The sequence below is a fragment of the Hippoglossus stenolepis genome, chromosome 13 (assembly GCF_022539355.2).
Source record: "Hippoglossus stenolepis isolate QCI-W04-F060 chromosome 13, HSTE1.2, whole genome shotgun sequence".
NCBI lineage: Eukaryota > Metazoa > Chordata > Actinopteri > Pleuronectiformes > Pleuronectidae > Hippoglossus > Hippoglossus stenolepis.
In genome coordinates this window covers 3,069,289-3,090,170 of record NC_061495.1, presented here as the reverse complement: position 1 = coordinate 3,090,170, position 20,882 = coordinate 3,069,289, and the positions used below count along the sequence as shown (strand labels likewise).

General features: G+C 44.7%; 2 protein-coding genes across 2 annotated transcripts; both read left to right on the top strand.

Annotated features, from left to right (window-relative positions):
* The first annotated feature begins 83 nt into the window (after positions 1–83).
* tfcp2l1 (transcription factor CP2-like 1) lies at positions 84–8,567 on the top strand. Its single transcript, XM_035174801.2, has 15 exons — positions 84–227; positions 705–859; positions 2,504–2,577; positions 4,222–4,327; positions 4,646–4,752; positions 4,839–4,991; positions 5,113–5,223; positions 6,104–6,207; positions 6,462–6,513; positions 6,629–6,722; positions 6,842–6,932; positions 7,044–7,126; positions 7,213–7,355; positions 7,862–7,913; positions 8,015–8,567. Exons 1-15 carry the CDS (start codon positions 169–171, stop codon positions 8,050–8,052), a joined length of 1,422 nt encoding a protein of 473 aa, XP_035030692.1. The 5' UTR covers positions 84–168; the 3' UTR covers positions 8,053–8,567.
* A 1,215-nt stretch (positions 8,568–9,782) lies between these two features.
* LOC118120270 (actin-related protein 3) lies at positions 9,783–19,162 on the top strand. The gene is made up of 12 exons (XM_035175058.2): positions 9,783–10,077; positions 13,177–13,232; positions 13,514–13,638; positions 13,862–13,972; positions 14,093–14,188; positions 14,531–14,638; positions 15,488–15,631; positions 15,723–15,896; positions 15,999–16,091; positions 16,282–16,407; positions 16,870–16,953; positions 17,992–19,162. Exons 1-12 carry the CDS (start codon positions 10,034–10,036, stop codon positions 18,085–18,087), a joined length of 1,257 nt encoding a protein of 418 aa, XP_035030949.1. The 5' UTR covers positions 9,783–10,033; the 3' UTR covers positions 18,088–19,162.
* The last annotated feature ends 1,720 nt before the right edge of the window (positions 19,163–20,882 follow it).

The following is a 20,882-nucleotide window of genomic DNA, read 5'->3' as shown; positions in this document are numbered from 1 at the left end:
CATCCAAGGTGTGCTGGTGATATCACCGGCTGATATAAGAGGCAGGGCGGCGAGCTCCGGCTGCAAAACCCCCGTCTGAGCTGAAGTGCGAGGAGGCCGGCAGGCGTGCAGAGCTCCGTGTGTCTCACCTGAGGTCCGAGGATACGAGAGGACGTCGCACTGGACAATATGCTGTTCTGCCATTCCCAGCCTGAGTCCTACCACCAGCACTCTGCCACTTACATTAGGTAAAGCAGACAAGTTGAGAGGCTTCATTAACCTGTGGATTTCAGAAAAGTGACATTTACAACAGGTGGAGTTCAGAGAGTCATGGTGGCAAAGCAGTGACCTTTACTTACATGAGAGGAGACGGAGTTTAGATTGAAAAGTATTTTTTTAAATGTGCACTGCTGCAGTAATCTGCCTGTGAAATCATGTTTTTATTCATTATTGTTTAAAATCAGTTCATCAGAGTGAAATTCAACTTCTGAATTGCATTTGAATGGTTAACTTTAAAGGAGCATTGCATTCAAAATCCACTTTTAGATTCTTTAGACTGTTTCTCTTGCTGTGACTTAACATCTGAGCTGCAGCATTAACTCTGTGTTTTGCAACATCTCACGTGTCTTTGCCCACGGACACTGATTAGATGATTAAACAACCAGCGCAGTCACCTTTGTCATCCGGCTGCTCAGCTCTCCCTCTGTCCTGCTGCTCTCTTTCAGAGAGGCCATAGCACCTTTCCTGGCAAACGAGGAATCCAGGCTTATGGCTGAAAGTGCCATATGTGCCAAGAGGAGCCCGTTCCAGTACTCGCTGTGTGCAGCCACCTCGCCGGCTGCCAAACAGCAGGAGGAGACGCTCACTTATCTCAACCAAGGTAGCTATCTGTCCTGTGAGGTGAATGTCCAGGTTGACTGAATGGACTGGAGCTCATGTTGTCACATAATTTAAAGCAAATCCATTGAAATGTTTAATAAACACACGTGTACAGCCTGGTGTGTGAGGTCATCAATACAACATCTTAATGTGCCAGATGTGCTTTAATCTATAGAATCATAATCAACTCCAAACCCAAGTTACAGCTCCAGATGTTTTGATGACGTCACAACATCAAGTTGAATCTGTCTGTGTCAGTGGAAGCAAAGAAAAGCCATAATTAGTTTGATTAGTGACTCTGGACCTAGTCGGGAAGTTTAACTAGATCTGCGTTTTGTTCTCAATTAACCTGCTGATTCATTTCTCAATTAAGTGTTTACTTAATAAAAATGTGAGAAAAAAATGCTTCTTTTGTCCGACAAACATTGTTTAATCATTGACAAAGATTAGAGAGAAACTGGACCTGGAGAATCTCAGGTCTTTTCAGGATTAATCCATTATCTAAACAGTTGCTCACTAACATTAATCCAAAAATCATTGCAGCTACTGAATATGTGATATTTAAATATGTTTAATATATAAATTTACATGTAAAGCATTCAAATGTTTTGGGTTTTAAGTGAAGTTATGTAATTTTTTGTCCTGACAACACAATATTCTTGTGTCAGTAGTATTCAGTCACTCATTCAAACTTCTGTGTCTGTGACCATGTGACTCACAGGACATCACCTGATTGGACCGAGCTCTGTTCAAATGAGGCTTTATTGATTTTCCTTGGAAGTCGTAATGTCTAAAATAAACTAATTGAATATATATAAATAAAATAAGGACATTTTGACAGTATGTTGTAAGGAATCCATATGTCACAGTTATAAAATGAAATTCCTTTGGCCTTCTTTTGCTTCCATATGTAATTGTTAACAGATGTGAGTAGTAATCCAAAAAGAAGAAGACTTCCTGTCCTGGACTTTATGAATCAAATGTAAACATAATTACAATCACACAATAAGTCTGATTTCGCTTTACAACATGAGCTCCTGCTTGTTTTCTTACATGTCTGACTTTCATCTTCTAATCTGTTCTCCTCTTTGTTCTTTGTTTCTTTGTTCTTTCCTCTTTGTTCTTTCCTCTTTGTACTTTGTTCTGGAACTTTCTGATTGTGTTTCTCTTGTTGAACAGTGATATGTTGATATTTCTGCCTCTAAATACCTTCATGTTTCTTTGCCCTGCTTCTCTGCTCTGAAGTAATTTGTTTTACGAGTACACACAATGAAAGTGAGCTTGCTGTCACATGCAACTTTTGGCCAATGTTATAAGTTATAATATGATAAAAATTGCCATGTAACGGTGGCACATATTGATAATGAGTTAATTGCCTTCAGTGTCCAAAGCTTAGTTTTATAAATATACAGAAAAGTCACTGATGGTCCTGTCGTGTCCCTCACTGGCTTTTCTTGATATGATATGATATTAAAGTTCCTGTCTTACATTTGATCAGGATGGAGATATTTACATTTCATAAAGTGACTTTATAGAAAGGTTCCTAATTTGATTCAGTTTCTATCTCCACTTCCCCTCTTTTCTGATTGACTGATTTCCCATTTTTCAATTTTAATCAGGTCTTTTTTAATGTTTTAAAATGTAGGTCAGTCCTACGAAATCCGTATGCTTAACAGAAAACTAGTGGAGTATACAGATATAAGCAGCAAATATGTAAAGGTAGGTGTAAGGTCTATTTTTTGACTTTCATGTGACCTCCGCCTCTTTCTCCTAGTGTCTGTTTTCACATCTCCATTTCCTGGTTCGTCACAGGTCCCTCGACCCTCCCTTCCACTTCGGGGGGTGGGGTGTCCACCTCGGAGAGTTTGGTACTTTCACCCAAAAAACTACCTCTCCTCCTTCGTAGACTTTACAAACACACAACTCATCCTCCCTTCACGTTTCCAGCATCCACACACTCTGTTCACCTGAACACGCTCCTCTGCTTCCGCCTTCACCACCGGAGTTTACTTCAGAAAGAAATGAGCATCTTTACATTTCTTTAATTCACTTTTTAATATATATTTTTTGTAAGTGATATCTCCCAGATGCCATTGCTTCCTGAATAAAGTCCATTAACAGCTCATAATGTCTGTCATGTCACTTTGGATTTCATTCACACAGGTTGATGTGACATTTAAACGTGTTGTATTTCAGATGCGTATTGAAAGTAACTCCGTTTATTGCGCAGATGTTTTGAACACTGGCGAGTACGTGGAGGTCATTTCATTTCCGTGTGAGTGCATCCACTCCACATGCCTCCGTCCTCAGGCTGCCGCGGCTCCAGGGCCTAATGTTAGCTGCAGCTTCCTAGAGACACAGGAATGGGACAGGTGGCATCTACACAAACACATGACGTGTCGGGTCGAGTCGTGCATGAGCCTCCCCGTAAATATCATAAATATCCCAATGAACGCTTTGGTCGTTTCATCTGATTATGAGGGGAGTCGCCAAGGGGCAGGTTTTAAAGAGCAGCAGGGGGCGAGAAGGCGTCATCTTACTGCAACGTGCTTTAACTGAAGATGTGTCCGAGTGCATCACAAGATGTTTGTTACAACCTAAAGGTCCCGATCATGGGTCCAAGCACAGGAGACAACTTTTAACATGATGCAGCTGAATAGTGTCCCTCAGCTCCAGCTCTTAACATTCCTTTGAAAACACGACGCCTCAATTCAAGATCGTCCTGGTTACACAACTGTCATAAATGATAATACTGATGTGGAATGAGAAAACTAAAATGAGCCAGAAACAATCCAACTTTTGTTTAGTTTCAGGCCATTGACGGCATAAAATATTCTCCAGCTTAGTTATATTCTAAATAAACTTTCATTCAAGTCCCATGAAGTTAAAACTAGAAGCAGGTTATAGATTGAAGACATGGATCAGGGTTCCCACATGTTGGAAAACGGTTTCCCACCTAATTTTGACACTTTTTGGTCTCTAGCGTAATTGTTGAACATTTTCTAATAAGTTATAAGAGGTGTTCTTCACCTACAAGTTTCTCCAGGAAGCTGAAGTGTCCATCAGATGGTTTCTTCAAGTCCAGATGAGTGTGGGAGCCCTGATTTCAATTCAAAATAAAACCCCTTTCATTGCTGCTTCTTATTATTGATATCACATCATGTGCTGGCCCACTGACATGTGGACGCTGTTTTTAAATATGTGTACTGTAGGAATGCACTCACTCGCTCTGTTGTAATGAATGAATGTGGGAAGCCTCCTCGCACTTTGCCCAACAGTCCAGCTGTTTGGCTCCGTGCCGGCCCCCCCACTGGAGCTGCAGCTGCAGCTCGGGCCTGAATCCCTGATCCTACCTGTTCACAGAGTATCGTGCGCGTGGTGTTCCATGACCGTCGGCTGCAGTACATGGAGCACCAGCAGCTGGAGGGGTGGAGGTGGAACAGGCCTGGAGACCGGATCCTGGATCTAGGTACATTGGACTGTAGCAACACGTGACCTGTGATATATATCAAACCTCTCCTGTGATGCATTACTTCATCACCAGGCTCATTGTGATCTGTACTCATGACTAAGTGTTGCCCTCCATGGAGCCACTGGTGTTGTTGTGTGTGCTTTGATCAAATTGACTGGACAGTGACAAACCAACAACCTTCTTGCCTTTTGACTCAGATTCTGCTAAATTCTATTCGCTGCATGGAAGGATGTGATGTCACTGTTTACCAACTGATCTCAGAACAGACACAACAGTCCAAAGTGAGGACTGACAGCCTGGCTGTATTTCCTGCAGATATCCCTCTGTCAGTGGGGATACTGGAGCCTCGTTCTCACGCTCTGCACCTCAACACCATCGAGTTCCTCTGGGATCCCGTGAAGAACGCTTCAGTGTTCATCCAGGTACAGACGGATTCTGGTCACACGTCTGGAGGCAAGTCAGTGCTGCTGCTCCTCCTCCTGCACATCTCCTGTGTCTGTCTCCTCAGGTCAACTGCATCAGCACCGAGTTCACGCCCAGGAAGCATGGCGGGGAGAAGGGGGTGCCCTTCCGCATCCAGGTGGACACGTTCACCACCAACGAACACGGGGAGTACATGGAGCACGTCCATTCGTCCAGCTGTCAGATCAAAGTCTTCAAGGTCTGAACCTTCGTCCAACTGCTTCTGTTTTTACACCTTTAAGCTACAAACACCTAAAACTTAACTCATCGATCTCAAGTTTCTACATCAAATCAAATGTCCTCATCTCTTCTGTCCTCAGCCCAAAGGAGCTGATCGCAAACTGAAGACGGACAAGGAGAAGATCGAGAAGAAGACGCTTCAAGACAGAGACAAGTACCAGGCGTCCCACGAGACCACCGTGCTGAAAGAGGTGGGTCCTCAGGACACGTTGCACAGCAGAGCAGGTCGGAGACGACCCTCTGGCTGCCTCCATGTTGTCAGTGTTAAGCTCTGATGTTATTGACCCCCCCAGCGGCAAATCCCTGTGTTATCTGGATTTGTCTCTAATCTCATCAGCCCTCAGTCAGTCATTTTATCTCTGAGTCAGAATGTTTTCCTCCTCTCGTCTAACTTCCTCACACACAGAACATTTTAAACCAGTGTTTGTCAGTGTGTTAATGTGTTGTGTGTGTGTGTGTGTGTGTGTGTGGGTGTTTGTCAATGATTGCGGCTCCGTGTGTGCGTCACTTTAGTCTTTGAACGTCAAGTGACTCTGCAGTTTAATCTGGTTTGTTATTCAACCAGACAAAACCAAACCTGAAGCGAGAAACCAATTGTCATTGTGTAGAATGAGGTGTTATATTTATATAGAAGTATTATTGATGTATTAATTAACACATGGCCAGCATTACAATATTGTATCTACTTCAAAATGCATCATATTCTATAACTAAATCCTCTGTTTTATAGTCACAACAGTTGTAAGTCAACATAGTTTTGATGCTTATCTGTCAAATATGTCACAACATACTTCAACACTTCCTGTGGCTGTTTCAAAGTAAAAGCACTTCAGAGTTTCTGTTGACTGAATCAATTCGTTTGTTTAAACAAGGTTTTTATTAATATTGTCGGACTGGAAGATGCAAAGCTTCTCTAGAGTCTTTAGTATTTGTAGTATTCAGGTGCATGAGGCAACAATTCTCTCTATGAATTAACACCTTTTACTCATTTCATCCGTTCTTAGTGTGAAAAATACAAATCCTTCCAGCGTTAATATGATATTTCTGATATTGTCTCTCTGCTCTCTCCAGTGCTCCCCTTGGCCCGACGCCCTGAACCTCACCACCCACAGCAGCTGCAGCACCCCCTCACCTGTTTACCACAGCTCACCCACCTCCTGCAGCGTCCCAGATGGGTGGGTCAGCCTTCTCTGTCCATGTCAGCACATCTGTTCTGCACCACCTCAACTCATTTAGTTCATTAGAGCCTTTGTGTAGAGAAGGCCTGACCCCTGCAGCGGTGTGTGATAGCGCCCTCTATGGGTTGACACCTAACCCTGCATGATGTGCCACAGCAGTGAAAGAACAGACAGATGTTTTTCAGAGAGGAAAGAATAAAATACAACAAAAAAAACAATCACCCCCAATCTGCTCTTTCTTCCTCCTGTAGCAACTGTTCTCCAAACCAGCAGGGGGAGCTGCTCCTGCCCAGCTGCTCAGATGTAAGTAACAGTGTTGACGTTGCTCTCTCGTCCCTTTCAGGACAGTATTTGGACAGACAGTGGATGCTGTGCTGCTGTACTCATTTTAAGGGCTCTTCTTCTTTTTGACATGTAGCACCTCCTGCCAGCGTCCTCGCCACAGGACACTCAGGACTGGCTACACCGTCACCGCTTCTCCTCTTTCTCCAGGCTCTTCACCAGCTTCTTAGGTAACAACTGTCACAGAGCTCCTTGTGAAATCTGCAGACATATGAAAGAGATGCAACAAAGACACATGGTTCTACCTTCGAGGCAGAAAGCAGAACCTCAGTCTCTGCTGTCGTTGCAGGTGCAGATCTTCTGAGCATGAGCAGGGAGGACCTGGTCCAGATATGTGGTCCAGCAGATGGCATCCGCCTCTTCAACACCATGAAAGGAAGGTGAGACTTCTAGGAGCCACAATTCATTTAGTTGTTTACCAGTTTTTTCTTTAATCGAAATCTGCATATTCTCCCAGTACGACTATAACGGTTCCCACTGGCTTCCTGCAGGTGCATCCAGCCCCGTCTCACCATGTACGTGTGCCAGCAGCAGGCCCGGAATCAACCTCCCATCAAGCCCGGGGGCGGAGACAGTGAGTGGGAATGTTGTGTAATATCTAATTACGTGTCCTCACGTATCAGATCAGTGTCTCAGTTTCTTCTTTCTCTTCCCCTGCAGTCTACCACGCTCTGTACCTGGAGGAGCTGACCCTGCTGGACCTGTCTGAGAAGGTGGCCATGCTGTACAGCATCACTCCGCAGCAAATCACACACATCTACAGACAAAAACCCACTGGGATCCACATCCTGGTCTCTGACGAGGTATTTATACACGCTTCACTCCTTTGGATTATTTACAAATGAGCCCGGGACTCTCACACAGTGCGGAGAACCACGTTCTGCAGCTAAAGAATCAGAACCTGCATGAACTTTACATTAGTGTAACTTAACCACAGATCATATCTATAGAGCTTTCTCCATCATAGCTGTTCAAATCGGGTTTACACATGAGGCATACGTGCACTTTGTGTAAGTGTGTGTTAGTGTGTGAGGCTGATTGTCATTATAAAACTCACCTTTTTAAATCTGCTTTTAATCTGTGATTCATTTATGTACTATAATTGTTTTTAATGTAAAATCACTGTCTTTTAACTGCTGTAATGTTACCTTATTGTTATTATTGTCCCTGTTTTTACCATGTTAAGAGCCTTTGAGTACCTTTTAAAAGCGCTATACAAATAAAATGTATTATTATTATCATCATCCAGAGAAAAAGGAGAGGAGATGATTGGGTTTTGTGTTTACACTGATCAATCCACTTCTCTCAGATGGTGCAGAACTTCGGGGAGGAGACGAGCTTCGTCATCAGCACTATAAGGGGTCATTATATGTATTATTAATATATACAGACATTTAGCATCCATACTCCATAACTGTTCTATTTTAAATGACCGTCTGCTTGCTTGTCTTCTGTCCTGCAGATGAAAACACTGACGGCTTCCACATTGTGTTGAAATGACCAGCAGGGGGACGCAGGAGGAGGTTTCATCCCAGCGATTGTACAGATTGTAAATAAATCCTTCTAGAATAAAAGATCACATATTTACAGGACAGTAAAAAAAGCTGTGAAGCTCGTGGTTTACTGTTGATTGTGTGTTTCTATTCAGCCGTCTTTAATTCCCTTGTTTTATTTGTACATTTGTCAAGTTACTGATTCATGTTTAATATGCTTGTAATTCATGGTAAAGCCTGTTGCTCCTTCACATGTGCTCACATTCTATAAGCATCTATTAATGCCAGTGAGTGACTTTCATGAAATAAAGCAAAGTAAGTGTCACACATCATCATGCAGACAAATCAAAAAGACAAATGAACAAAGGTGTTTTATGCTGTTTTAATGGGAGTGCTGGTCTCCCAGTGTCCCTGCTCTACCTGGATCTGCTGTTTCCCACCAGCTTCTGTTGCTTTAAGGCTGAACGTGGACAGTTTGATCTGTTTGTGCATTAAAGTCAGAATAAAGTATTTTGCACTGTTTTCTCTTCCTGTGGTTGGTGTGACTTCCTCTGTTCTAAACCTTCATCGTCTCCACACACTTTAATATTCATACTTTAATATTCAGGTTCTCTCAGATTTGGTGAATTTATAATGATCTATGGGAGGCTTCTGAATGGTGACATCATCACATGTGAACTTGTGAACTTTAGAAGAAGAACACTGTTGATAACTTAAACAGATGAAATATATTACAACAAATACATGTTGTTGTACTTCCTCCTCCTCTTCCTCCTTCTCCTATTCTTCCTCCTCCTCTTCTTTTCTTCTTCCTCCTCCTTCCCCCTCTTCCTTCTCCTCTTCTTCCTCCTCCTCCTCTTCTTCTTCTTTTTCCTCCTCCTCTTCCTCTCCCTCCTCTTCCTCTCCTCTTCTTCCTAATCCGCCTCCTACTCATCCACTTCTTCCTCTCCCACCTCTTCCTCCTCCTCTTCCTCTCCTCTTCTTCCTCCTCCACCTCTTTATACAACTCCTCCTCCTCCTCTCCTTCTTCTTCCTCCTCCTCCTCCTGCCCCTCCTGCTCCTCCCCATACAACTCCTCCTCCTCCTCTCCTCCTCCTCTTCTTCCTATCCCTCTTCTTCCTCCTCCTCTTCCTCTCCACCTCTTTATACAACTCCTCCTCCTCCTCCTCCGCTCCTCCCCATACACCTCCTCCTCCTCTCCTTCTTCTTCCTCCTCTTCCTCTCCTCTTCTTCCTCCTCCACCTCTTTATACAACTCCTCCTCTCCTTCTTCTTCCTCCTCCTCCTCCTGCCCCCTCCTGCTCCTCCCCATACAACTCTCCTCCTCCTCCTCCTCTCCTCCTTCTTCCTTCCTCCTCCTCTTCTTCCTATCCCTCTTCTTCCTCCTCCTCTTCCTCTCCTCTTCTTCCTCCTCCACCTCTTTATACAACTCCTCCTCCTCCTCCTCCTCTCCTTCTTCTTCCTCCTCCTCCTGCCCCCTCCTGCTCCTCCCCATACAACTCCTCCTCCTCCTCCTCTCCTTCTTCTTCTTCCTCCTCCTCCTCCTCCTCTCCTTCTTCTTCCTCCCCCTCCTCTTTCCCCGCCTCCTCATCCTCATCCTCCTCTCCTTCTTCTTCCTCCTCCTCCTCTCCTTCTTCTTCCTCCCCTCCTCTTTCCCCGCCTCCTCATCCTCTTCCTCCTCCTCTTCCCCCGCCTCCTCTCCCTCCACCTCCTCCTCTTCCCCCCGCCTCCTCCTCCCCTCCCTCCTCCTCCTCTCCCTCCTCTCCTCCTCCTCCTCCTCCGCTGACTGACAGCCGCTCAGTCCTGCCCGTGCCTCTCTGCCCGGCCTCCGCCATCTTGCCTCTCCCCTGGCTGCGAGCAGCCGAGTGCGGAAGTGGAAGCGCAGTGTGCGGGCTCCGGGTTCCGCCTGTGGACGCGCACGGATCCTCCCCGACGACACCGCCTCTTTTCAGCGCTTCGAGTCGTGCACGGACCCCGGGAGAGAGAGAGATGGCTGGACGCTTACCGGCGTGTGTGGTGGACTGCGGCACAGGGTAGGTGGTCGGGCGCGGGGCGTGCAGCCGAGGGGGGGGCCCCGGGTGTCATGGAGGGTCTGGGTGCGGGGGCAGGGGCTGTCAGTGTCAGCGGAGGAGCCTGGGTGTGTGTGTTTGTGTGTGTGTGTGTCTCTCTGTGTGTGTGTGTGTGTCTGCGGGCGTTAGACCCACCGCTAGCCGGGGAGCTAACATGCTAACGAGCAGCTAGCCGTGGTTGTTGTGTTCCCAGCGGCTCAGAGGCACTAAGGCAGCGCTCGGTGTTCCACCTCCATCGTCCTGCTCGCTCGCCAGTTGCACCATTAGCGACATTTTATCAGCCCCCCCTCCTCTCCCCCTCCTCCCAGTTTGTATTCTCCTGTGTCACCGTGAGACCACAGCCAGGGTGGTGTGGGGTGTGGGGGGGGATCCCTCACATCTGGCTCCATTCATTCAGAGGGAGTTCAGCTGCTGTTGCCCCCAAACAGCGTCTCACCACCAACATACATGTTCTAACCAGTCTTCCCACTCCGATATCTGCCCCATGAATAGAAACCAGTGTGATTCTGATGCCTCCACTCGACGCGGCGCTACTTCCTACTCAGCCTCCACTTCCTCATTCACGCGCTCTGCTCCATATATGGAGCTGTTCTCGGCGTCCGAGCATGTTTTTCTGATTTAACTTCTCTAATTCCGGCTCCTCAGCGGGTTGTTGGTTCTCTGCTCGGTGCGATTTGACTCATTGGGTCTTTTCGAGCAATAATAATATATATTCGTTCTGGCCTTGACAGCTAAAGGATGCTCGAGAGGACGGAGTGAAAATCACAGATCCAGATGTTATCTCAGTAGCACTGTTGATGTAGATCAGTGTGTGTCTGTCTGTGTGTGTGTGTGTGTGTGTGTGCACCTCCTGTCCTGCTTGGTGTCAGTTACATCTTCACCTCCTGATTATTTTTGAAATAAATAATCATATCCACTGTGAGAGGAAGAGATTTGTGTTTCAGGCGATGTGGACATTTGCTCAAATAACTGTCCTCAGGTGATGAGAGGTGTGCTCAGCTAGTTTCGGGGGGTGGGGGGGGCTTTCATGTACAGGCTTGAACTCCTCACTTCTCACATTGCATACCTCCCCCCTCATCCCTCCAGGCTGTAAACCAGAGAACTGCTTCAGATCTGCACCGGGGACCAGAAGAAGGAAGTGCAGCTGAGACTTGGGGTTAGCCCAGCCTGTGCTAGTTCCTACTCATTAAGCAGATGTCCCTTGTTACGTTTATAGCCAGGTCTTAAAGTTACAATGCAGACGGCAGGTTCCAGTAACTGCAGGTTTATCTGTGGAACTAACAACTTGATCAACCAAGTTAGTACGAAGTTAGACAAAAGTCACTGAGGGAGTTCATGATGTCCAGAGGAAGACGGCTCCACTTCCTGATACACATCTACCTTCTGAGTTATTTATTGACTGTACGATAAAAACAGCCGCAGTCACAGCAGGGTGTCGGCGTCGTCTAATGTGCAACACTGACATAAATCTACAAATCTCTACCACAGTGCATTTGAAAGGGTTTGGGTGGAGTCATTGCTTCATCTATCTTAAGCAAACAGTTGAGATCTCATACCACAAGGCTGCAGTCATTAATGAGCACAGGTCAAAAGTGAACCAACGTTACAGATGTCAGGTTTTTTAGTCAGCATTTCCCTAAAGGTACAATATTCGTCATCGGGATAAAAAACACAAGTTGTGCGATTCTAAAGTAGAGGCCCAGAGAATCGTGTGTTTTTAAAAAAATGGTTGACTCGGCTCCAGCCATCCTGTGCAATGATGTCCACCGTCTGACGTGTGTTGTGTGTTTTCGGCGTGTCGAGGCAGGTTGAGGGAGACAAGCTGGGACTGTTCCGTGGTATGAAGGTGTTCAGAGCGCTGCTGCTGCCGTCAGACCACACTGCTGGGGTCATGAAGCAGCTGTTGACTGTGACACACATACATAATATGACTTTTATTATTGTAATAAGAGTGAAAACACATTCATGTCTCATACGTTGAATCGTTTTTTTTTGTAAAAACTGCTGCTGTTGTATGTGTCAGTTAATTCATTCGCTCAGGACACGTCTGCTCTCGTTTTTATTCTTTTAACTTCTCGTACTTTTGGAAATATGCAGCTTTTTCAGCAAAATTTTTGGGATTTTATAATTAGTTTGTGTAGGAGGCTTCTACACTGGTGACGTCATCGCATGCCTTTTGACCTTTGGCAGCGTGACATCAACACGTCGTGAATTTGCAGCTTGACTCAGCAAAGTCTTTCAGCAACTCAGCATTTTCTATTAAAGCCAGTTGTTGACGTTGAAATGAGGAGATTGTTCCAGTCATAACAAACCGGTTGAGTTCTTCCTGACTTTCTGATGCTGCCCCTTCCGGCTTCTTCTCTTCCTTTAGTCAGTTGAATTCAAAGAAGCCACTGTTGTGACCAGGATGTGGCCCGTAGTGCCCACAGTGCTCTGGCCGTGTCAGCGGTGTCCTCTATCAGTCCCCTGGGCCCTGAGGGCTATTATGGGAGTCTGAGCTTACCCCAGTCCAGACTACATCTGGTCAGCATGTGGCCCTTAAGACTTTCATACAGAGGAGGGTTTAACTCCATAGTCTTAACGTGTGCATCCAACTGGTTGTGCTTTAAGTATGAAGGTGAAAATGTTGTAGGAAGGACTTTTAGAAACTTGGTAAAGGTTTGGCTCACTTCTTATCACAAAGCAGAAGGAGATACAGCAGCTGATGATGAGGTCATGGCTGGTTTATATTAAGGGTTAGTGGTCAGTTTATACAGGAGTGATTCCACCCCCCCCCCACACCAGACACATATGAATAGTTCTCAGTTCCCAGTGTGACATGAATGGCTCTTTTAATGGCCTCCTATTAGCAAACTCCAGAGCTGCTGCTGCTCTTGGCAACAGACCAACTCCCCAAAGGACAGTGATGGCATTGATCAAAACAATAGGGGGAACGCAGCCCAAAATAATCTTCGCTGTAGTAAATGTTCACACGTCTAAATGCAGTTCCAGCTTTGTAGCTCCGTATTGTCCAGAGCGTCCAACTGGCTTCTAATGGAGACATGTCCTTCTCTTCTCTTGCAGTTACACCAAACTGGGGTATGCAGGGAACACAGAGCCACAGTTCATCGTTCCATCATGTGAGTATTTCCCTGTACGTTCGATTCCCCGACCACCAGCCCACAAGGCCAGTGACACCAACAACGAAAAGGGGAAATGGCACTAGTTTCCAAAATCCCCTGCCAACAATTATTAATACTTTTCTAAATTTGACTTTGTGCCTTTAACACTTTTAACGTCTACTTTATTTCTGTATATGTAAATATTGTTTAGATTTTTTAAATGACACCATCTTAATTACCTGTAAATGTAGCTCACACAACCCTTTAGCCAGGTATTGAATTCTCTCCTCTCTCGTCAGGTATCGCCATCAAAGAGTCGGCCAAGGTCGGGGACCAGGCCCAGCGGAGGATGATGAAGGGGGTGGATGACTTGGATTTCTTCATTGGAGATGAAGCCGTAGACAAGCCCTCATATTCCACTAAGGTACGGGACCCTGTTGGATTTACGAACCCATATTTTAAAAGTATAAATAATAAATGCAGTAAACAGGAAGCAGAAGAAAGGAGATGGTTTCCCTATCTGATTATTAGGTGACCGTTTCTCTTTGAATGACTCAAACATGGAAGAGAGAGACTTCACAGGGAAACCAGGACACAACATGTACTGAACATTATTCTAATTATTACCTGAACCCATGTGTCAACAGTGGCCAATCCGTCATGGGATTGTGGAGGACTGGGACCTCATGGAGCGCTTCATGGAGCAGATCATCTTCAAGTACCTGAGGGCCGAGCCCGAGGACCACTACTTCCTCCTGGTGAGCATGTGACCAGAGCTAGTAAACACAAAGGGTTAGCCCGCAGTGAATTCATCTTTTAAATGCCCTCTTCTTTTAAATATCTTATTTTGTCTTGTTTGTGCGCTTGTGTGTATTCAGACAGAGCCTCCTCTCAACACACCGGAGAACCGAGAGTACACAGCTGAGATCATGTTTGAGTCCTTCAACGTACCGGGGCTGTACATCGCTGTGCAGGTGAGATGTGATGGAACTTGTTCTTATGATGTCTTTACATACTGGTGTGGATTAGGAGACTAGTGGTTAGATGGTACCTGGTTCGATTCCCAGCTCCTCCAGAGTGTGTCTTTGAGCAAGGCACTGAACCCACCGATGATTTACCACTTAGCATTATGCTAATATGCATTAAATCCAAAGTAATTTTTAGATTCTTGATCCTATCACAACATGACGAGTCATAAGCACTTCTTCCTTATGTGATCAGCTATAAAAACTCTCGCTAATTTACATTTGAACATACAATCGTATATATATATAAATGTTCCATGTCCTTCACATGTGTGTTTTTGTGCGTGGCAGGCTGTGCTCGCTCTGGCAGCCTCCTGGACATCCAGGCAGGTGGGAGAGAGGACGCTGACGGGCACCGTCATCGACAGCGGAGACGGTGTCACCCATGTGATCCCTGTGGTGAGTCTACAGTTCCCTCAGTGAATCACAGTCTCTCACACATGTTCCACGTTTCTGAAGAGCCAACGCTTTGCTTTGTACATGCTCTTGTACATAATGATAATAATAACAATAACTTTATTTGTATAGCACTTATCTAAACAAGGTTATAAAGTGCTTCCTTCATGGCCCTTCAGGAATCACAACTGTTGAGTTTCTCTATAATGTTTAAGGTCTTGAGATAATGTTTTGGATTATTTTGTTTTATTATGATTTGGCGCTATACTATAATATATATATATAATATCATAATATATTTATATAGCAGCTAGTTATGTTCCGTAATTGGCTGTTTTAATTTTAGAGGGAGACATAGTAATAAATGTTTGCTCCCCTCAGGACAGCGTTTTAATTATTAACTGTGATCATTACGTTGATTTTTGACTCTTGATAAACACCCGTGGCTCAAATTGAATCAGGATTAGTGGCATCTGTGTTGAATTGATGTTTTATACCTGATGTGGTCAAACCTGAAGAAAGTTCCTCCTTTAAAAAATAAAATGGATAGAGTTGATGTTTAAAAGCAAACAACAGTGCTTCAGAGGTTTGAAGGAATTGCTTCAGGAAATGTGCTTGCAGAAAACACTTAGAGACCGACTGACCGACATTTATCTGCAGCCACATGTTCACTAACATGTGCAAAAAAGTGAGCCAAACACAACACGGCTGGGACGTGGAGAAGCAGAAATCTAATGGAAACATCCAGTTATAGACTCTGTGTCTCTTCTATTCTCAATCTTTGTCTTCATGTCTTCATGTTATGTAACATCAGCTGTTTTCAGTCTCTCTCTCTGTTCCTCTGTCTCTCAGGCTGAAGGTTACGTTATTGGCAGCTGTATAAAGCACATCCCCATCGCAGGACGAGACATCACCTACTTCACCCAGCAGCTCCTGAGGGAGAGGGAGGTGGGCATCCCCCCGGAGCAGTCGCTGGAGACAGCTAAGGCGGTGAAGGTAGGTCCTCAGCTACAGCTCCCATCATCCACTTCATCTGATGAAGACGCAATCAAAAAACATGAACTTGAACTTGTTCTGTCCCCGGCAGGAGCGGTACAGCTACGTGTGCCCAGATCTAGTCAAAGAGTTCAGTAAGTACGACACAGACGGCTCCAAGTGGATCAAGCAGTACACCGGCATCAACTCCATCAGCAAGAAGGAGTTCACCATCGACGTCGGCTACGAGCGCTTCCTCGGACCTGAGATCTTCTTCCACCCAGAGGTGAGTCAGCGCAGCGTGAATCACAACACAATCTAAGATAATGGAAAACTACAAACTTTAGACAAGGGGAACAGAGCAACAAGTCTTTTCTCTCCATCCCAGTTTGCCAACCCCGACTTCACCCAGCCCATCTCCGAGGTTGTGGACGAGGTCATTCAGAACTGCCCAATTGATGTCAGGCGTCCGCTCTACAAGGTAAACTGTCATCCATCTGTCAAATCTTTTATTTTGTTTAAGATTTACTGGTGGTGACATTGTTTTGTGCCGAGTTGGGACATTTTGGCTGAGTATCAGATCCATGGTATCAACACGTCCACAGGTCACAGGGGGCTAAGTGCTTCTTATTCCACAGCTTTGTAATCCCCGTCACCTTTTCTCTCCGCAGAACGTTGTTCTCTCAGGAGGCTCCACCATGTTCAGGGACTTCGGGCGCCGTCTGCAGAGAGATTTAAAGAGGTCGGTTGATGCCCGACTGAAGATGAGCGAGGAGCTGAGTGGAGGCAAGCTCAAGGTGAGCGGGCCCATTCATTTGTAAACTGCACCGATCGATACCTCTCAGCCAAACAATTACTGTGTGAGGAGTGAAGCCGAGACTAAATGTCTCTTTCAAGATTGTACATGCTTTCCAACAACCAATATGAATAGATACAGATGGATAGTGAATGAAGATCAGCCCCAGTAACATCTTAAATCGTCCTTTGTGATTAATAAGTAAACAACATGCTGAGTTTTCAACTATTATAAACGGTTTTTTATACCGAAATTTCCTGGGTATTGACAATGAAACACTTTTGCTCTGCTATAAAGAGAACATGGCCTGTGTTAAGATTCCAAATATATTTGTTTTAAAGCCTCTAACAGTTTGTCTACTTCATTCTGCCTCAGTATTCCATCACTACTGCGTCTCCGAGCCTCTCTGTACGTGGGTGAATGTGACTGATCCTCGGTTTGTCTCTCTGTTCTCCCTCCTCAGCCAAAACCAATCGATGTCCAAGTTATCACTCATCATATGCAGAGATATGCGGTGTGGTTCGGTGGATCAATGTTAGCATCAACTGTGAGTACTTCAAACCTCAATGCACACAACTCTATCAACATGCAGTCAACACACACACACACACACACACACACTTCTCCGTGTTTAGTTAGTCTCCGGGACAGAGACATACGTTTTAATGCAGAGACACAAGAGACATACGTCCTTAAATCCTTAAGGTGATGATAAGATGACTTTGTATTTGTTAATGTGGCTGTTAGAGTTCAGGTCTCAGTTCACTTTCAAATCATCTTTGTTTAAATTATGAATATTCTGACTCATCCAATCACTGATTTGTTGAATGCACTTAGTCACTGCTTGTATGGGAATAGAGCCCCCTGGTGGTAGGGATATGTCATGTTTTCCAGTCCATATTCCATTATCTGAGCAAGTGGGAGTAATGGATTTATGATTTTTATAATTCAGTAGAAGAGGTTCATCAGAAATGCTTGTTTGTCTTTTAGCCTCTAAGTGGGCGGGCCTGTCTTCATATATACGTGTTTGATTGACAGCTGGGGCATCAGGGGCATTAAAACATAGTTTAGACAAACTTTCATTGCAACACTGACTCGCACACGAGGCCATAAAGGCTCCAGCTTTCAGCAACTAAACTGATTGAGTTGACATTTGCAGGCGATTGTTGCAGCTAATTAGCCGATTAGCTGTCGAACGTGCAAACTGACATTAGCAGTGAACTTTCTCGTGGGTGAACTTTTGTTTTGAAGCTCATTCAGCAAGTGCAACACCAGTTGTGTGTCCTTGTTGGTAAGATAGATAAAGTGTTGACAAAAAACTTCAATCATTTAACCCCTGTTGTCTATAACAGTGAGATAAACCGTTGAATTATGCTCTGCACATTTGCAATGAATCTACTGGGGTGCGCTTGATGTCGAGAGCTGCTGGCGTCAGGATCCACTGGTTCTTCACATTTAAAGTGAATTGATATGATGGTTATAATAAAAACTTTCTTCGTGTACGGACACACTAACACGTTTTAGTTTTTGTCTATTCTTACATTGGTCTGTGTTCATCGTCCCCTTCATGTGTTTGCTTCCACAGCCGGAGTTCTACCAGGTCTGCCACACCAAGAAGGACTATGAAGAGATCGGGCCGAGCATCTGTCGCCACAACCCTGTGTTTGGAGTCATGTCTTAACTCAGGACCTCGACAGTCGGACGGGTTGGAGGGGGGGGGTTTGGATTGATGGAAGTTAGTTGGCGTAAAGGTCGGGATCAGGAGGTGGGACGATGGCGGCGCTTCTGTGCTTTTTGATTATTCGTTCAGCTGTGGGGACGCAAAGGAGATCCAGAATATAAAAAGAAAGGAGACCAGACCAAACACAAACCGGCTGGAAATTTATTGTGAATGTTCTTTCTTATGTTCTGTGTTTCCTGCTTTCTTTCTTTCTTACTTTTTCTTTTTTCTTGCTTTACTTTTCTTTTGTATTTTCTTTTTCAAAATGAGGGAAAATGGTTCGTAAACCAAAACGATTAAAAAAAAAACCTTTCTGGATCTGTTGAGCAAAATGCAGTGAGTGATGATGATGATGATGATGATGATGATGATGATGATGCATATACAGGTGGTGTTGGTGGAGGCCGAAGATGATGACCGAAACATTGATAGTAATTTCCTGACACCAGAACATATTATTTATGTTTATAGAGCACGAGTCCAGGCGAGATCTGACGACTCTCGAGACCATTGACGAGTTTAGAACATATTATTGTCTGCTTTTAATTTCTGCAAAGGATATCAGCTTCAAATTTACATGTCTGTGTATCACGATAAGAGCTTGTTTATATTTCATACAAAAGTTTTTATATGTAAAACTTGGGAAATCAGGGGTAAAAAAAAAAAAGAAGAAAATGTAATCGATTACAATATGAACAAACGACTGTTTTAAAAACCATGATGCAGCTTTGATACGCAGTATTTGTTTGGGTGGGAGTGCCGTTGTTCCCCATGTGTCATTGCTGTCTTGCCCTTTAATTCTCAATACATAGATTCACATCTGCTTTCACTTCAGACAATGTCAGGTTTCCATCTCTGATGCAGTGAGAGAAGAGAGAGAGAGAGGGGACTTGAAACTGAATAAGAACGACTGTCAGACCAGTATTGTTAGACTAGAACTTTTTTTTTTATTATTAAATACCAAATTATTAAAATAATGGAATTTGTGTATTTAATGCCTTGCAACATTCCAATAAAGGCTCAAATTTGTTTCTAAGTCGTGGAGTGTTTGTCCTGTATGGGGGAGGGAGGGAGGTTGAAGTGTTTGAGTCCACAAAACACTTCCTGAGTTTCAGTGCACAGAATCCAAAGCGCCCACGTTCATATTCGCCCAAAACGAGGTCATTGACACCAAGTTTTTAGTCTTTAAAGCACAAACTGGACAAACTGACAACAACACTTAAACACACAAGCGTCTCCCAATGTCTCGAACCCAAACTGGACTCAACTGGACGGGTGGGACATGTTTGAGAGAGTCTTTGGCCTCTGGGAACAGAAGCCGTGAAATAGTCTCTGCAGACCTGAAGGAGGACAAATCCACACGATCACGTTAGAGCCATGAAAACAATTTTCTGATGTTTCAACAGATTTTCTTATCGCTCACAGTTTGGAGCACAATGACTTCTAATGCTACTGCAATAGAACTCTGTACAGAGACATTAATCTGAATGAATATTATTAGTTTACCTTGCTGTTCACTAACAGATCAGTTATAGTTTACTGATATGGACGGATATACACTCAGAGAGATACAGCCATGTTGCATGCAGTCTAAATTACTCAATATGTGCTATTGAATTGGTTTTATCCTTTGAGTAAACGGGACTTTTATTAATTGATGAAATCATGAACTGGTTGTGACGAGCCTCTCAGAGCAGGCGCCTGATGGGAGGAGCTTGGTCGTCATGGAGATTCACCTCACCTGGTCTGGCTGCAGTTCATAAGCTGGTGACATTCATCACTGTGACAGACGGTGATCACATCACACCTCCCTGCCAACGCGTCGCTCAGGTGTAAGAACTAAACTTTCAAATGTCATGTTCATTTCACAGCTAGTGAGAAATTCTGCTCAAATTCAGTGAGTGTAACAATTAGAAAAGCTGTGAATGACACATGAGACGTTTATATTTCCTCATTTGTCACTTTCATCCAAAGTGACTGAGGGACGACGCTGAAGCTTCAGCAGAGATTCAAAGTTCAACAAGACAAAGTAAAGGAGATCAGCTAAGGGGGTGGGGGGTAGTTAGAGGTGTCAGGAGGAGAGATCAACAGGGTCAAAGTTAGAGATGATGTCGCTCGGTCCACCATCGAGGAACCAACAACCCTCTGGCCTGGGATGGTCTCGTGTGCAGGGACGATGGCAGTGCAGTTCCCCGACGACTCTCTGGAGGAAACTATCTGTGACTTGAATCTGATTCCAGCAGCCAAGGGACAGATAACATTTGCTCATTTGTTAAACCCCCTTTTAACCAAAGTGACCTACAAATGGGGGACGACACTGAAGCTGCAGCCCGGCAGGAGAGATGGGAGTTAGTGCGAAGAACAACAGATGTTCACCGAGACAAAGTGCAGGAGATCAGATGGTGAGCTGCTCTGTGAACAGGTGCTGGTTCGGCCTGTCGTGGTGGGAGAGGTGCTGGGAGAGGACTCCATGTTCCTGTAGACATGTGAAGTTTCCCCCGGAGACGGCAGGCAGCAGACACAAAGGGGGGTATTGTGAAGTATTGTAACACTGCTGCAACGTAAAACTATACAGCAAATCAACCAGCAGGTTCCAGAATGACCTGGGAAGCCTTTCTAGGAAGAGGAGACTGCTTTAGGATCAGATGGATGCTCATGGATTCATAACGAAACCTTCATTAATCAGGTGTAATGTTCATGTGTCCTCATACGTATGATGACGTGAGTTCTACCACACAGATGTTAAATGTTACATC

Bases quoted from the DNA above. Each gene is read 5' to 3' on its own strand.
- tfcp2l1 (XM_035174801.2), top strand. From the start codon at position 169: ATGCTGTTCTGCCATTCCCAGCCTGAGTCCTACCACCAGCACTCTGCC. The intron at 228-704 runs GTAAAGCAGACA...GCTCTCTTTCAG, and splicing joins CACTCTGCCACTTACATTAG to AGAGGCCATAGCACCTTTCC. The intron at 6,723-6,841 runs GTAACAACTGTC...CTGTCGTTGCAG, and splicing joins GCTCTTCACCAGCTTCTTAG to GTGCAGATCTTCTGAGCATG.
- LOC118120270 (XM_035175058.2), top strand. From the start codon at position 10,034: ATGGCTGGACGCTTACCGGCGTGTGTGGTGGACTGCGGCACAGG. The intron at 16,408-16,869 runs GTGAGCGGGCCC...CTCCCTCCTCAG, and splicing joins TGAGTGGAGGCAAGCTCAAG to CCAAAACCAATCGATGTCCA. The intron at 16,954-17,991 runs GTGAGTACTTCA...TTGCTTCCACAG, and splicing joins GATCAATGTTAGCATCAACT to CCGGAGTTCTACCAGGTCTG.